The sequence below is a fragment of the Macaca mulatta genome, chromosome 20 (assembly GCF_049350105.2).
Source record: "Macaca mulatta isolate MMU2019108-1 chromosome 20, T2T-MMU8v2.0, whole genome shotgun sequence".
In the NCBI taxonomy this organism is placed as follows: Eukaryota; Metazoa; Chordata; class Mammalia; order Primates; family Cercopithecidae; genus Macaca; species Macaca mulatta.
Window position 1 is genome coordinate 42,647,316 of NC_133425.1, and position 17,958 is coordinate 42,665,273.

General features: G+C 37.6%; 1 protein-coding gene across 2 annotated transcripts in view; it reads right to left on the reverse strand.

Moving 5' to 3' along the window:
• The window catches only part of ITFG1 (integrin alpha FG-GAP repeat containing 1), a 293,341-nt gene that overhangs the window by 49,551 nt on the left and 225,832 nt on the right, over positions 1–17,958 (reverse strand). For both annotated transcript variants that reach the window (XM_077987196.1, XM_001114075.5), the window contains one exon: positions 2,212–2,290. In XM_077987196.1, coding sequence (XP_077843322.1) covers positions 2,212–2,290 — 79 coding nt within the window. The remainder of the gene's footprint in view (positions 1–2,211; positions 2,291–17,958) is intronic.

Genomic DNA, 17,958 nt, shown 5'->3' on the forward strand with positions numbered 1-17,958 from the left:
TATTATTTATTTATTTACTTTTTTTGAGACAGTCTTACTCCTTCACCAAGGCTGGAGTGCAGTGGTGTGATCTCGGTTCACTGCAACCTCTACCTCCCGGGTCCAAGCGATTCTCAAGCCTCAGTCTCCTGAGTAGCTGGAATCACAGGCGACTGCCACCACGCACAACTTTTGTATTTTTAGTGGCAATGGGGCTTTGCCATGTTGGCCAGGCTGGTCTTGAACTCCTGACCTCAAGTGAACCACCTGCCTTGGCCTCCCAAAGTGGTGGGATTACAGGCATAAGCACCTGGCCTGAATTATTCATTTAACTGCACACAAATATATGTAAATAGATGTTTACTGTTGTACTGTTGTATTATATAGTAAAACAAAAAATAGAGGATTGGCTAGAGTAGCTATTGTATCTTTATACAAAATAGCCCCCAAAGAAATCAGGATTATCTGTATGAACAGACATGGAGAGATGTACACAATATATTATTATATGAAAAAAAAAGAAAAAGAAAGTATTTTAAAAATTGATGCATTGCTATAACAATTAAGAGATTTTCCCATTTTAAACCATCAGTGCATTCCTTAGATAATCGTCTACTTGATTATGTTAAGTAGGCAATTCTTTAAAAATACAGACAAATTTAAGTTGTTAGTTTTTAGATAGGATTTTCACTGATATCCCACCAGTGAACTTAGTTTTTGGTTTTGAGTATTCTGGCTCTACCCGAGTTATACTAGCTTCATGAAATGTAATAAATAACTTCATCTTGTTGTCCTGTATTCTGGAACATCTTACCTAGCACTGAAATCATCTGCATCTTCAAAGTCTAAAAGAATTAACTGATAAAACCAGCTGGTCCCAGAGCCTTTTTTGTAAAGGTTTAATATGTACATGAATTAAAAACATAAAGAAGTAATTTGTTCAAATTATCGATATCCTTATTTATCTTGAACTACAGTGACTGATAGTGGTATATTAAAGTATAATTGTGGCCGGGCGCGGTGGCTCACGCCTGTAATCCCAGCACTTTGGGAGGCTGAGGTGGGTGGATCACGAGGTCAGGAGATCGAGATCATCCTGGCTAACACAGGTGAAACCTCATCTCTACTAAAAATACAAAAAATTAGCCAGGCGTAGTGGTGGCCGCCTGTGGTCCCAGCTGCTCGGGAAACTGACGGAGGAGAATGGCATGAACCCAGGAGGCGGAGCTTGCAGTGAGCCGAGATCGTGCCACTGCACTCCAGCCTGGGCGACAGAGCGAGACTGCGTCTCAAAAAAAAAAAAAAAGTGTAATTGTGTTTGTCAATTTCTCCTTGAATATTAAAAAAAAAAATTGTTATATGGAATGTTTCTGTGCTGAAGCAAGCAGTACAACTGAGACTCTTAAATGTGTGCAATTAGCTAAAAAAGTAAACTCACTCTGGGGTATATTTGATTTAGTAAGGCCATTACATAACATGGCAATGTTCATATAATGAGTTCTTCCTTTTTTTTTTTGGCCAAAAAAATAGAGGGGTGACAGCAACTCTGCTTATACTTCTTCATGGTTAAAACTCTAGGCATCTTGAAAGAAGCATATTCAGATTCCTTTTCTTATTTAGATAACTAAAATTATCACAGTTGTATTTACTGTAATTTGGATCTAACCTCAGTCAGTCAGCCATCTGTTAAAAGCAGACATCCTTTGCTCAATCTTATTTCTTTTTTGTCTTAATTGCATTTTCCTTTATTATTTATTTAAATGTATAACCAGATTTTTTCTTTATAACAATTTATCAAAAAAACTCTCTCTATATATTGCAGCTTCTATTCTACATATAAAAAAACCAGTAGTAGTTTATATTATAGTATTAATTGGATTCTTAATTTTTACTTCTAAGATGAACTTAATTAACTAATTTGCACTTCACTCTCTGACCAAGAAAACACAAGTAATTTCACCCAATCTCTCTGCTACTTCAACTAAAAAATAAGGATAATGAGTTGGCTCCATTGTAATAGGGATCTATGAAGAATTGAAAGTGAACATTTTTTGTCATAAGAACCTTTTATAATCTACCAATGTAAGTCTATGGAAAGACTAAGTATAATGAAAGTGAAGATTTTTTTAAGGAGTGTGAAAACATAATTTTTTCCACCAGTTTACCTTGCCAATATATTGACTGCAGAAGTTTTTATACATTATGGACATACATTATTGTATCTGGTCTTACCTGATCCATTTTTCAGATACCCATTTGCATCAACAGTTGTATACATGATATAAGGTCCAGGTTGATTCACTCCAAAGGGCTGCAATAGAAAAAAAAATAGTTAAGGCTTGGAAAGTAAGTGAATTATTGGAAGTTTCAGGCAAATCTCTTTCAAAGCAAAAAATTCTTACACAGATGACAGTTACCTAGAGACCCCTTTCATAAACAGATAGCACATCAAAAGAAAGCCTGTTGTTTCCTAGGATCTTAGTGTTAAAAAATAATACACAAACAAAAAGAAAAACTGATTAGTAGAAAATTCTTAAGACTTTAAATGATTTAATAGTTGCATTTATTTAGTTCATTATTTAACTGGGTATTTCTAAGATCAAATATTCTGTTGAATATAGCATTGCTTTTTCCCTCCAGGGAGGGATTGGACATGGTTTACATTTTCCCACTAAAATACCAACATAAATAAAATCCATCCACAATAATTACAATAGAATAAAAAATACTGATGATTAGTTCTACCACATTTAAACTCCTGCACATTTAGAGAATACATTATTTTTCATTTAAGAAAAATCTGATGGATTGACAATGCCTCGATTACAATGGTGAGATTTATCTCTATTTCCTATTTCTGGAACATTCCTCAAACCTTGAATAAAATGACATACTCCTTCTCTTTAGAAACCAAGGCTAATTAAATAGAACATAAAGAAACCAAGGATTGCAATGGACATCCTAAGATGACAGAATGTTTAAGAAATGCTTTAAGTTCTTTTGAATATTTTTCACAGCATCAAAATTCTACTGATCTTCCCAGAAAAGTACAGAAAAGTTAATAATGACATTTAGATAGGTTACTGATGCTTTAAAAATGATTTTTCTCTAGGATGATAAGAAGTAATATGATTTCATCAACATCACAATTGCCTGACTGATATTTTAAGATCTTTAGAAGTCCATATGCTTCCAATGGCTATGAGAAAATAGGTTGCTATAAGAATGGAATTACTATGGCCGGGCGTGGTGGCTCACACCTGTAATCCCAGCACTTTGGGAGGCCGAGGTGGGCGGATCACAAGGTCAGGAGATCGAGACCATGGTGAAACCCCGTCTCTACTAAAAATAGAAAAAATTAGCCGGGCGCAGGGGCGGGCGCCTGTAGTCCCAGCTACTCGGGAGGCTGAGGCAGGAGAATGGCGTGAACCCGGGAGGCGGAGCTTGCAGTGAGCCGAGATTGCGCCACTGCACTCCAGCCGTCTCAAAAAAAAAAAAAAAAAAAAAAAAAGAATGGAATTACTCATAAGACATTACTAATTGATTAGATGATTCATGAATAAATCACACAAATATGCAAAATAAACTTATTAAGAAACATTTCTATGTGGAAAGATGAATATTACACTTTGTACTACACACTACTTTCATGACAGAATTAGCAAAATGTATCTACATTCTTATTTTGCAGATGGGCAAGGAAAAGCATTGTTCTCTCTCCTACGTGTATTCAGTTAAAAAAAAATCAGGTCAGCATGTGTCTGATAGAGTCCTAAAGCTGAAGTTCACCTATCATCATGAACCAGTCATTCTGATATTTGAAGACAAGGTCTAGAGATCCTGATCCAGTTCTTCTACACAGTGGTTCTCAAAGCATGTTACAGGGAAACCCTGGGGGTCCCAGAACACCTTCAGAAGGTCACATTAGGTAAAAACTATTTTCATAATAATATTAAGACATTATTTGCATTTTACACAGTGTTAACATTTGTATTAATAGAGCAAAAGCAAAGATGTGGGTAATTAGCAGTGGCACCAAACAACGGATATTCAGACTTGGGTATTTAGCTAACATTTTCTTGAAAATGGACAAAGTGAGTCTATCACTTTCAGAAAACTAAATGAAAATGATAAAATTTGAGCTTCTAAGTGAATATTGTAATTTTGAAAAACTTGCATCTGCCACTGTGAGCCTGATATCTTTCCAATACTTAAGAAACTTATGATGCAATCAGTGGTAATATTAACAAATATTATTTAAAAATATTGTACAATAAAATGTGTTAACATGAGGAAGATCTGCATAACTCAGTAAACCAAAATTTCCAAAATTACCAATGCATGATAGTACAAAACCATTCATGGGTGAAAGATACATCTAAAGTGCAAGGTAGACAAATACATCTTAGTGTAACAGAGTAGTGTAGAATCACTTCTGGAATGGTTAGTAAGGACCTCAAAAAAATCTGCTCCTCAATAAAAGCAATGAGAATACTGGCAGAAAGTTGTTGAAATCAACTTTTTCAGAACTTTGCAAAAATCCAAGGAGCACTGATTTAAGAAAAATGCTGAATTTTGGTAAGAACAATTACCTCTGTTGTGTTTTAAATTGCCTTATTTCCATGCCTCTCTCCCCAGCGCTGAAGTAGCCTTGAAAACCAACAGCTTTGCAACTAAGGTAGCTATGCAAATGAAGAGCCTACCAGGTACTGGAGGGGGCAGAACAGGTTTAGAGCTCCCCAGATATCCATTCCCCGAGAAATGTAACTATATGACCTTTCCGGAAGCTCCCTGAAAAGCTCTATTCTCAGGGTGTGTCTTTTTTTAATGGACTGAGAGCTTGCTCTGTGTGAACAAGCTCCATCACTGTAAAGTTTCTTGAAAAGAATTATCAGCAATTGTTTAACATTGCAGTTGCCTGAGGCAGTGATTATCAATGGGGGTCATTAATGAGAGGTTGACCAAATCTTAAAAGGAAAAACGGAAATGAGATATTCATAGGGGACTCTAAAAAGCTCTGACTTATTTCTGGGAATCTAGAAGTTCATGAACATATGCAGCACTATGTTTGTGCCCCAGAAAGACTGGAGAAGGGCCTGACCTCTCATTTAAGGAAATATCTGGCCATCACGGCTGGCCATTAAGCTGAGTGGCATCTTCAGTGGCCACACACAACAAAGAATGAAGACTACAGTATTAGTCTGGGAAAGTTACTGAACAAACAGCAGTAAGAGCAAAAACCACAAACCCAGGCAATGGGAGAAATCTGGGAAGATTTCTGGAGTTGATATATAGTTAAAAATGTCCAGTTTTCAATAAAAAAAATTATGACATGCAAAGACACAGTATGGCTCATACATTGGGGAAAAAAAACAGTCAAAATAACTGCCTCCAAGGAAGCATAGATGTTAGATTTATTAGGTAAAGACTTTAAATCTGCTATAATAAACATGTTCACCAGTCTGGGCAATATGGGGAGGCCTTGTCTTCATGAAAAGTTAAAAAAATTAGCTGGGCGTGGTGGCAAGTGTCTGTGGTCCCAGCTACTCAGGAGGCTGAGGTGGGAGGATTGCTTGAGCCTGGGAGGTTGAGGCTGTAGTGAGCCATGACTGCACCACTGCACTCTAGCCTGGGCAACAGAGTGAGACCCTGTCAAAAAAGAGGACTGTTCAAAGAATTAAAGGAAAGGAAATCATGTCTAAATAACTGAAGAAAATTATGAGAACACTGTCTCACCACAGTATCAATAAAGAGAAATCACAAAATAGAACAAAACTGAAATTCTACAGTACAATAACTGAAATGAAAAATTAACTAGCGAGGCTCAATAGAAGATTTAAACTGGCAGAAGAAATAATCAGCAAAATTGAAGACATGTCAATTCATATTATCTAGTCTGAAGGACAGAAAAAAAGGGAATAAAAAAATGGAACAGAGCCTCTGAGACATATGGAGCACCATTAAGAATACCAACAATAATGGGAGTCCCAGAAGAGAGGAAAGAGGTAGAAATAATGTGAAGCAATAATGGCTAAAACCACCTAAATTTAATGCAACATTAACCTGTACACCCAAAAAGCTCAATGAACGCCAAGTAGGGTAAACTCAAAGAGATCCACGCCAAGATACATCACAATCAAACCCTACCTATCGTATCATACTTAACATTTTGAAAGCCAAAGAGTGAATGTTGAAAGCAGCAAGAGATAAGCAATTCATCATGGACAAGGTATCCTCAGAAGCATTAACAGCTCAATTCTCATCAGAAACCCAGGAGGCTAAAAGGCAATAAGATGACAAATTCAAAGTGTTAAAAGAAAAAGACTGTCAGCCAAGAAGTCTAAAATCCAGCAAAAATATCATTCAAAAATGAACAGGAAATTAACATATTGCCAGATAAAACCAGAAAGAACTTGTTATTAGCACACCTGACTTGTAGGAAATACTAAAGGGAATTCTGGCTGATCTGAAAGGACACTAGACAGTAACTTGAATCCACACAAATAAATAAAGAGTACTGTTAAAGGTAACTGTAAATATTCTGTGAAGACAAAGTTGGGGGAAAAAAAAAAAGGGAACTGTAGGTAAATATGGTATAAATACATTTTTGTCTGCAGCTCTTTTCTTCTACCTGATATAAAAAGACTATTGCTTGAAACAATAATTCTAAAACCATCTTGCTGGTCTCATAATGCTTGAAGATGTAATTTGTATGACAATAATAGTACAAATTGAGATATGTTAGAGCAAAGTTTTTATCAGCTACTAAAATTAAGCTGGAATTAATATGAACTAGAGTGTTTCTAAGTTACGATGTTAATTGTAATCCTGAGAGCAACTACTAACAAAATAACTTTTTTTGTGTGTGTGTGAGACCAAGTCTCGTTCTGTCACCCAGGCTGGAGTGCAGCAGCTCGACCTCGGCTCACTGCAACCTCCGTCTCCTGGATTCAAGCAATTCTTCTGCCTCAGCCTCCCGAGTAACTGAACTACAGGAGCGTGAGACCATGCCCAGCGAATTTTTTTTTGCATTTTTGATAGAGATGGGATTTCACCATATTGGCCAGGCTGGTCTCGTACTCCCGACCTCCTGATCTGCCTGCCTCAGACTCCCAACCAAAGTGCTGGGATTACATGCATGAGCCACCGCACCCAGCCCAAAACAACTTTTTAAAAATAGAGTGAGGCCGGGTGCGGTCTCTACCAAAAATACAAAAATTAGCTGGGCATGGTGGTGCATGCCTGTAGTCCCAGCTACTCAGGAGGCTGAAGCAAGAGAATCACTTGAGCCCAGGAGGTGGAGGTTGCAGCAAGCCTAGGTCATGCCACTGTACTCCAGCCTGGGCAACAGAGTGAGACTCCATCTCAAAATAAATAAACAATAAATAAATAAAATAAAATAAAATATAAAAATAGAGTGAAAGAAACAACAAAAGAATTAAAATCATATCCTAGAAAATCATATCCTAGAAAATGCATAGTATAAAAGGATGCAGTAATGGTGGTATTGAGGAACCAAGAAAATATGACATATAGAAAACAAAAAAATGACAGCCATAATCTGCCTTATCACTAATTTCATTTAATATAAATGAGTTAAATGCTCCTATCAAAAAGGCAAAGATTAACCAAATGGATAAAACAATATAACGAACTATATTCCACCTATGTTATATACACATTAGATTCATAGACAACAGATAGGCTGAAAGTAAAAGCATGGAAAGGTATACCATGGAAAAAGAAACCAAATGAGAAACGGAATGGCTATACTGATATCAGACCAAATACACCTTAACTTAATACAAATTGTTTCTAGACACAATAAAAGACATTGTATAATGATAAAAGGGTCAATCCATCAAGAAGACATAACAATTATAAGCATGTATGCACCTAACCAGCAGAGCCCCAAAGAATTTGAGGGAGAAACAGATAATTCAACAATAATAGTTGAAAACTTCAGTATACTTGTTTTAATAATGGATAGAAAAACCAGATAGAGGATCAACAGGAAAAAAAAAGATGTGAACAACGCTGTAAACCAACTAGACCTAACAGACATGTAGAGAACACTGCATCCAACTCTAGCAGAGTACATATTCTTCTCAAACACACATGGAATGTTCTCCAGGAGAGACCTGGAGAACATAAAACAAGGTTTATGTTTTATGTTTTATGGTATGCGAGACCATAAAACAAGCTTTAGTAGATATAAAAGCATTGAAATTGTATAAATGATATTCTGATTACAACAGAATTAGAAATCAACAACAGAAGGAAATATGTGGAAATTAAACAATATTTTAACAAACAAATACCAATGAGTACCATAACAAAGTAGGAACAACTCATTGATAAAGTTTCAAAATCCACATTGCAATCAACCTTAAGAAACTGTCACTTGATGACTTTTTGGTATATATCGATTATCTGAATAGGATATTAAAACACTCCCTTTTATTTTTTTATTTTTGAGGCGGAGTCTCACTCTGTCACCCAGGCTGGAGTGCAGTGGCGCAACCTCGGCTCACTGGAAGCTTTGCCTCCCGGGTTCAGGCCATTCTGCTGCCTCAGCCTCCCGAGTAGCTGGGACTACAGGTGCCCGCCACCACATCTGGCTAATTTTTTGCATTTTTAGTAGAGACTTGGTTTCACCATGTTAGCCAGGATGGTCTCGATCTCCTGACCTCGTGATCCACCCGCCTCAGCCTCCCAAAGTGCTGGGATTACAGGTGTGAGCCCCTGCACCCGGCCCAACACTCCCTTTTCTATTACATAGTTATGTGAGGCTGAATTTTTTTCATCTATTTCAACCAAGGCAACATACCACAAAAATCTGAATGTAAAAGGAGGTAAGGGAACATGCTATCTTCTATTACACTAAGCATTAAACAGATTTAAAATAACATAAAGCAATGCCTCTCTTTTCCCTAATATTTTGATATGAAAAATATAGTGTTTTAAAAAATAAAATAGGTTATGTTAATATAATGGGTTATCTTTTAAAAACATTATCATTTAAAATTATTTCAGTTTTAATTTCAAATAAAGTAATGTCAGTAGATGTATCTCACATAAAGAAAAGCTCTTTGGGGTCCATAGACCAAGAAGTTTGAGAATGGCTCTTCTACACCATCTGTATAATGAACACTTCAATTCCCAATTTCCTTTCCCAACTGAAATGATACAACTGATACCTGGACCTATAAGTCTTTTGGTTTCTTATCCCATATATCATAGCATTAAGCTTCATTTTTTTCTTCTAAAATAGTGCGATTTACCTCCATATGAATGTTTAATACAAAATATACTAAAAATAGCTACGCTCATAGAAAATGCCAAGAGATCTGGAATAATTTTTACTTTGTGTTTCTTCTATACAATAAAGGTACAAGGAGTATTGCTGTATCTTTCATACCTTTTACATAGTTGGGTTATATTAGGGCGTCCTTTTAAAGTCACATCTGATGCTTGTTCGAAATAATTCAGGGAAGTTAAATTTAGACATATTAGTGATGGTCCAATTTTTCATACTATCAGTAAGAAAAGACTATCATTGGCACCCTTTTTCTCATTCTAGGATGTGTCACACTGATGTAATGCAGTTTAGGTGTTGTATCATATAGATTCTTTCTAACTAACCTCATCTCTTGTGTGCCTACTATCATATAAAATTGGGGTTGGAATACCTCTGTTTTCTTTAGAGACTTTTTAAGTAAGCCAAATCTTGGTGGTTTCTACGTTAGTGTCAATTATCTGATTACCTAAGGGTTTGTTTCAAGGTCTTGGGCTCCTACAATGGAGTGCAAATAATACTTTAAATCATTGGCTCTGGATGATGAAATAAAAATGGAAAAACATATAAAAGATATTGTATTAGGTATAATCAATAATTAGGTATTATATGATATAAATTCATGATTCTAAAATATTAGAAAAATAGCTGACTTATAGAATGGACTTAACTTTTCTCAAGGGTAATTTTTAAAAATCCTGTTTATTTTTTAAGTGACCATTCACTGGCATTTGTCTTTATCTTCATCAACATTAGCTGCAATGCTCAATTTAGTTTAATATTGAAAATTTTATATTGTTTCTTACTCATTTCTTTAAGACATTAAATCAAATATCATTTCCTTTAATTCTGGTTATTTTCCTATGAAAACTACAAGATATTTTCCCTCTGACTAAGGTAAGTAAAGGACTGTAAAAAGGCATATTATATGCAGAAAATATCTGTATCATCGTTTTTCTATCTTTGGTACAGGAAGCATGATATTACCACTGTCAGGAGTGACAAAAGAAAGGCAAACAGAATTAAGGAGTGAGTAATCTTTTAAGGAATGTCAAATAAATCAGTTATAATCAATAAATACTGGTTGAAGTAATGCCTGCTATACTTTAAAGCATGGTAAAACTGTACCAAGTCAGATCATTCACTTCACTAAAATAAAGATAAGAGGGTTTTTTTTTTTTTTTTTTAAAGACAAGCTCTCACTCTGTTGCCCAGGCTGGAGCCCAGTGGTGCGATCACAGCTCACTACAGCCTTGACCTGTGCTCAGGTGATCCTCCCACCTCAGCCTCCTGAGTACCTGGGATTACAGGCGTGTGCCACCATATGCAGCTAATGTAAAACATTTTTATTCTGTAGAGACAGGATCTCACTATGTTGTCCAGGCTAGTCAGACTAGTCTCGACCTCCTGGGTTCAGGCAGTCTTCTGCCTCAGCCTCCCAAAGTGCTGGGATTACAGGTGTAAGCCACGGCGTCTGACCCAAAGATAAATGTACTTGGCCTGTGCTTTGTCAGAATGTTCCTAAATAGAATAGGTAAAAGCCTGAGACCCCTTCTGATTGAAAAGATGAAAAAGTTAAAGTCACCTTGTTCTGTTGCATATATTAAAAATTAATTGTTATAACAACGGAAAGAATTGTGTTTCATTAGGAGATATTTCTGTGAGCATTAATAGGGAATGTTTTTCCTTTGCATCAGAGCTTTTCCAGAATGCATTTCTTCTGTAAATAGCTTGTAATTTATTTTTCAAGTTTTCATACTTAACAGTGAATATGCTATTGGGGTGAGAGATGCGATGGTAAACTTATCAACGAGGGCCCATTAAAAAGCAAACCAAATTCTAGAGAAAGCTCATTTATTCATACCTCAAATATTTATTATGTAACTATGTGTCAGGCACTGTGCTGGGGAGTAAAGACTGAATAATCAATAAGACACAATCCTGAAGGGACTTAACACAGATACTCACCCACTTTAAACTATAATAAGTGACAGTAGCAGGACTAGGCATAGGGTGCTAAGAAGCAACAGAAGGTGCATCCAATTCTGTGTCAAAGGGAAGCCAGGGAATTCTTTCTCGGAGGAAATGTTGTCTGAGTGCCAACTCGAAGGTCACACAGAGCAAACTAGGAGAAGGTGAAGAAGACAAGGCTTCGGTACAGAGGCAGGTGTAGGAGCAGGAGGTGATAGAGGTGACAGAACACAGCGGTTCAGGGAGCTGATTATAGAGTTGTGGGGTGGGGCGTGAAGAAAAACTGCAAGAGATAAGGCTAAAGGGGTAAACCAGGGCTCTATCTCAGGAAGCTAGATTTAGATAATCTCTCAAGGGTACAGGGGAGCCACTGAAGGTTTGTGCTTTAGAAAGATCACTATTGTAGTATGTTTTTGAAGGATAGCTTAGATAACTGCAGCAGTCAGGAAAAAAAAAAAAAGGCCTGAAATACAGTAACAGGACAGAGAGAAGGGAGGAAAGAATGATAATCTAGTAGATTTGGGGGACAAGGGAAAGGAAAAAGTGAGCTAGGGAACATGGGAAGAGGACTAGGTTTTGGGGGTGGGGAACGTTAGATTTCAGGGTCCTTCCTTGTAAGTGACTCAGATACAAAGGTCTGATATTCAGAAGAGTGGTTGACATCATTTAAAGAGTTTAGAGTAGTCCCTGCTCATGTGCGGTTTCGTGTCCTGTGGTTTCAGTTACTCATTGTACAATACCATAATGTATTTTGAGAGAGAAATATTCACATAACTTTTATTACAGTATATTGTTACAACTGTTCTATTTTATTATCAGTTATTATTGTTGTTAATCTCTTACTGTGCCTAATTTCTGAACTAAGCTTTACCATAGGTACGTATGTGTAGGAAAAACAAAGTGCATAGGGTTCAGTACTATCCAAGGTTGCAGACATCCACTGGGGATCTTGGAATGTGTCTTTGTGGATAACGGGGGACTATTGTATATACAGTGAGAAGAGAATCTAGGATGGAACCTGAAAATCACCAACATTTAAAAGATAGGCAGAAGAGAAGTCCATAAAGAAACCCAGAAGAATGGCCAGACAGGTAGGAGGAGAGCTGGGAAGAAAGAGCATGAAGGCAGCTGAGAAAAGGGAGTGTTCCTATAAGTGTTGGCAGTATCACATGCAGCTGCAGTGGCATAAGCTCAAAGGCTAGACGATAACAGTGGGTTAAGGATACTGAGGTAAGGAATTTGAGAGATCCAAATGCAGGCCACTCAAGCAGTTTGGCTGAGAAAAGAAAACAGAGATGGGTAGTAGCTGGAGGGGATGTGGGTTTCAGAAGGTACATATGTATATATGTACAGATAAGAGACTTAGACATCCTTAATTGCTGAAGGAAAGACACCAGCAGACAAGTGGAAGCCGGATACATAGGCCAAATAAACAGTGGAACAAGGCCCATAAGGTTCCTGGAGAGGAGGCAGGTGTGACCTCACAGCACAGCTGGCGCACTGGTTTTCAGTTAAGAGGAAAAGCAATGAGAATGGGTGTGGAGGAAGGGATTATATTTAGTGCTGCAGAGGTCAACCGACAAATTGTTATTATTATTACTATTATTTTTGGGATGGAGTCTCACTCTGTAGACCAGGCTGGAGTGCACTGGCACAATCTGGGCTCAGTGCAAGCTCCGCCTCCTGGGTTTGCGCCATTCTCTTGCTTCAGCCTCCCGAGTAGCTGGGACCACAGGTACGTGCCACCACACCCGGATACGTTTTTGTATTTTTAGTAGAGACGGGGTTTCACCTTGTTAGCCAGGATGGTCTTGATCTCCTGACCTGGTGATCTGCCCGCCTCAGCCTCCCAAAGTTTTGGGATTACAGGCGTGAGCCACCGTGCCCAGCCCAAGTGACAAATTATTAAACACCAGGCCCTCTGTTAGTTTCTAGGATATACTGGCAAGAAAAAGAGATACTGTTTTCTGCCCCCATGGAGCTCTGTCAAAGGAATGTGCACAGAGTCTTTTTGAATATGGGGAAGTCAAAGACTACTTTTAAACCATCTGCTCTCCAAGGGGAAAAGTATTTATCTGCCTGCTTCTAGATTCATAATCCACAAAGTGGAAAAAGTCACTAGGCTTTGGTGAAAAGAATTACCAAGTTACAGAGAAAAACGCCATTATCTCCACTGACATCGTGAAAAGTCAGAATACGCCTTACACTAGGATTAAAAGATTTCAAAAATTAGTTGGATATTTGAAGGAAAAAAAAAATCAGAAAACAGGAATATAAATACTCTTTTGAGTCCCAGATATTTATGGTAGCACTCACTAATAATACTGATATTTATCATATCCATATTTCACAAATGTGTGATGTTTAAAAAGATTTACACAGTAAGAAAAAGTCAAGAAGTCTAGTATACCTCTAGTCATACCTGAAACACAAATGGAATACCAACATTTTTCAAAACATTTGGAACTTACTATCCCTACCAATACAGGGATATTATAGAGGCAGGGGTATAAACAATAACATTGACAAATAATAGCAGCTACACTTTTTGAGTGTTGATTGTGTATTAGGGCCTCCTATGGTCTATCTACATTAATTCCTCTAATTTTAACAATAACCTTAAGGTAGTGTGATAGGCAGAATAATGGTGCTCCAAAGATGTCCATATCCTAATTTCCAGAGCCTGCTGAATATACTGCCAAAAAGGACTTAGCAGATGTAATTAAAGATCTCAAGACAGGGAGAGTATCTTGCAATATCCAGGTGGGGCTAACGTAATCACAAGGCTCCCCATAGGAGAAAGAGGAAGGCAGTATGGGTTACTGTCAGTGATTTGAAGATGCAACACTGCTGGCTTTGGGTATGGAGGAAAGGGCCATGAGCCAAGGAAGATATGCAGCCTCAAGAACCTGGAAAAGGTAAGGGGATGTATTCTCCCCAAAACCTCCAAAAAGGAATGTAGGCTTGCTGACAACTTGAATTTAGTTCAGTGAAACATGGTTCAGGCTTCCAACCTCTAGAATTGTAAGAGAAAAAATCTGTGTTGTGTTAAGCCACTAAGTTTATGTTAATTTGTTACAGCAGTGATAGGAAACTTACACAGGTTAGTTTTACAGACATGGAGAATGACGCTTAACAGAAGTGAAATAACTTCTCCAAAATTACTGTAGATGGTTGAAGAGATTTGCATTTTATGGATTATTTTCTTTTTTGAAGTAGGAGGGAAGGTTAACTACTGAGAACTGGAAACTGGGAAAGTAGAAAGGGTATTAAATAGTTCTTATGAAGAAAGAGAACTTCTGGTATGACAAGTAAAATGTGTATTTACAACACACGGAAGTATTTAGAGATGATGGATTAGCCTTAAAGTACTCTAGAGGGAGGAGTGGGTGGGATGGGTAGTAGGTGGTGGTATGGGTGAAATAAAATTGGGCATATAACGATATTGTTGAAATTGGGTATGGGCACAAGAATTTTATGTATTTGTTCTGTTTTTTTTTTTTTTTTTTTTTTTTCTTTTTTGACAGTCTTACTCTGTTGCCTAGGCTGCAGTGCAGTGGCATGATCATGGCTCACTGTAGCCTCTACCTCCCCAGGCTCAGGTGATTCTCCACCTCAGCCTCCTGGGTAGCTCGGGTACAGGTGCACACCACCACCCAGGTAATTTGTGTATTTTTTGTAGAGATGGGGTTTCAGCACGTTGCCCAGGCTGGTCTCAAACTCCTGGGCTCAAGTGATCCTCCTGCCTCAGCCTCCCAAAGTGCTGGGATTACAAGCACAAACCACTGTGCCCAGCCAAGGAGTTTTATTACACTAATTTATACTTTCATAGATATTTACAAATTTTTAAAAAGTTAAAAAAATCAAGATAGAGAGCAGTAAGTGACACACAGGAAGATACACTGATAAAAGCCAGGAAGTAAAACGGACAAAAACAAACTTCAAATAAAGCAAAACCAGTAACAATGCAAGGAGAGCTTCCAGTTTCTGGTCTGACATATAAAGTTCTTTAATGTTGTCACTCTAGTTCTCATAATAAGAAAAAAGCAAAGAAATAGAAAATCAACAACTTTTCTTAGATCTTTCAGAGAACTAAGGTCACAGGACAAACGGCTACTCTGCAAACTGGAGAGACAGACAGGTGGAAACAGAGTCACAGCTTACAAGAAGCAGACGCCCAAGAGCAGAAGATCAAAGATGGAGCCAATACAGGTAAGAAGACTTAACTGAAAAACTGCTGGAGGCTCAGTGTAGACTAGCTTGAGTGTTCAAAACTCCAAGGGTTCAGGGCAGGGGGGATCCCTCACACTTACATTTTTGTGAGTTTTACCTCCAGGAATTCAACCAGATTCTCACTGTGAAGACTGGAGAAAAATACCTTCATGTTTCCAGCAGCAGCATGGGAAGGTAACCATTCTGAAACATGCCCAGAGCTCTCTGTTCTCCCTAACAGCCTGCCTTCAAAGAAAACTTTTACTAGAGCTTAACTGACTTGGGTTTAACAAAAGCCTAACTGACCTGGGGAAAGGGAAATACTCAATTTCAGCTCCCTCTCATCTTCTTGTGTCACCTAAGAAGACAGGGAAGCTGAGAAGCACTTGTGAAGGTCACAGCCCAGGGACACAGGTTCACTAAAATAGTGAGACCTAATGACAAGATGACAGAACACTTTTCTATTCCAGTACTTCATCAACTGGGCTCCTGTATAACAGGGAATTACAGTCCAAAGCACTGTAAACATTATCTTTCATTTTTTTTTTAAAGTATAAGTATAAAATACCTTTAATTATGTTAATTATGAGATTTTTAAACTGTATTACTGGAGAAAAGAGACCAAGTCTCCTCGTAATACTTTTCTTTTTTTTTCTTTTTTTTTTTTAATTATACTTTAAGTTCTAGGGTACATGTGCACAACATGCAGGTTTGTTACATATGTATACTTGTGCCATGTTGGTGTGCTGCACCCATCAACTCGTCAGCACCCATCAACTCATCATTTACATCAGGTATAACTCCCAATGCCATCCCTCCTCTGTCCCCTCTCCCCATAATAGGCCCCAGTGTGTGATGTTCCCCTTCCAGAGTCCAGGTGATCTCATTGTTCAATTTCCACCTATGAGTGAGAACATGCGGTGTTTGGTTTTCTTTTCTTGCGATAGTTTGCTGAGAATGATGGTTTCCAGCTGCATCCATGTCCCTACAAAGGACATGAACTCATCCTTTTTTATGGCTGCATAGTATTCCATAGTGTATATGTGCCACATTTTCTTAATCCAGTCTGTCACTGATGGACACTTGGGTTGATTCCAAGTCTTTGCTATTGTGAATAGTGCCGCAATAAACATACGTGTGCATGTGTCTTTATAGCAGCATGATTTATAATCCTTTGGGTATATACCCAGTAATGGGATGGCTGGGTCATATGGTACTTCTAGTTCTAGATCCTTGAGGAATTGCCATACTGTATTCCACAATGGTTGAACCAGTTTACAATCCCACCAACAGTGTAAAAGTGTTCCTATTTCTCCACATCCTCTCCAGCACCTGTTGTTTCCTGACTTTTTAATGATTGCCATTCTAACTGGTGTGAGATGGTATCTCATTGTGGTTTTGATTTGCATTTCTCTGATGGCCAGTGATGAACCTACAAAGAACTCAAACAAATTTACGCAGAAAAAACAACCCCATCAAAAAGTGGACAAAGGATATGAACAGACATTTCTCAAAAGAAGACATGCATACAGCCAACAGATACATGAAAAAATGCTCGTCATCACCGGCTATCTTTCATTTAAGAAGGAAACCGACACACCAAAGGAGACAAAAACAAGGACACTAGAGGAAATATTTGTCTCCAACACAACAGCTACTGCAAACAGTAAATACAGCCTAATTCCTAGTCAGATCAACCTTAAAACTTCCACAGTAAAGGTCTGTCTACCTTAGTTCCCTTCACTTAACACATCATATCCAGCTTTCAATAAATAATTACAGGGCATGCTGAAAGGCAAAAGACAAAACAAAACAAAAAGTCCGAGGAGACAAAGCAAGTATCAAAACAAGACTCATATATAGCAGACGTTTTGGAATTATCAGACCAGGAATTTAAAATAACTATGATTAACATGCTAAGGATGCTAATGGAAACAATTAGACAACATACAAGAACAGATGGTTAATGTAAGCAGAGAGATGGAAACTAAGAATCAAAAGGAAATAGAAATAAAAAATACTGTAATAAATGAAGAATGCCTTATCGGACTCATTGATAGATTGGACATGACCTAAGAAAGAATCAGTTAAGCTTGAAGATGCCAAAGGTGTAAATACACATAGTAGGAATACAAGAAGAAAGAGAGAAAGGCAAAAGAAGAAATATTTGAAGTAATAATGATTGAGCAATTTCCAAAATTCATGACAGACCTCAAGCCACAAAACCAGGAAGCTCAGAGAACACCAAGCAGGAGAAATATTGAAAAAATCTATACCCAAGCATATCATATTTGAACTGCAAAAAATCAAAAACAAAGAGAAAATCTTGAAAGAAGCCAGAAAAAAGAAATGGAAGAAAATATGACTGGGATTCCACATAAAACTGTGATATAATACAAAAAGTGCTCATGTGAGGTTGAAAACCATGAATTAGGGTGATATGGTTTGGCTGTGTCCCCACCCAAATCTCACCTTGAATTGTAATCCCCATAATCTCC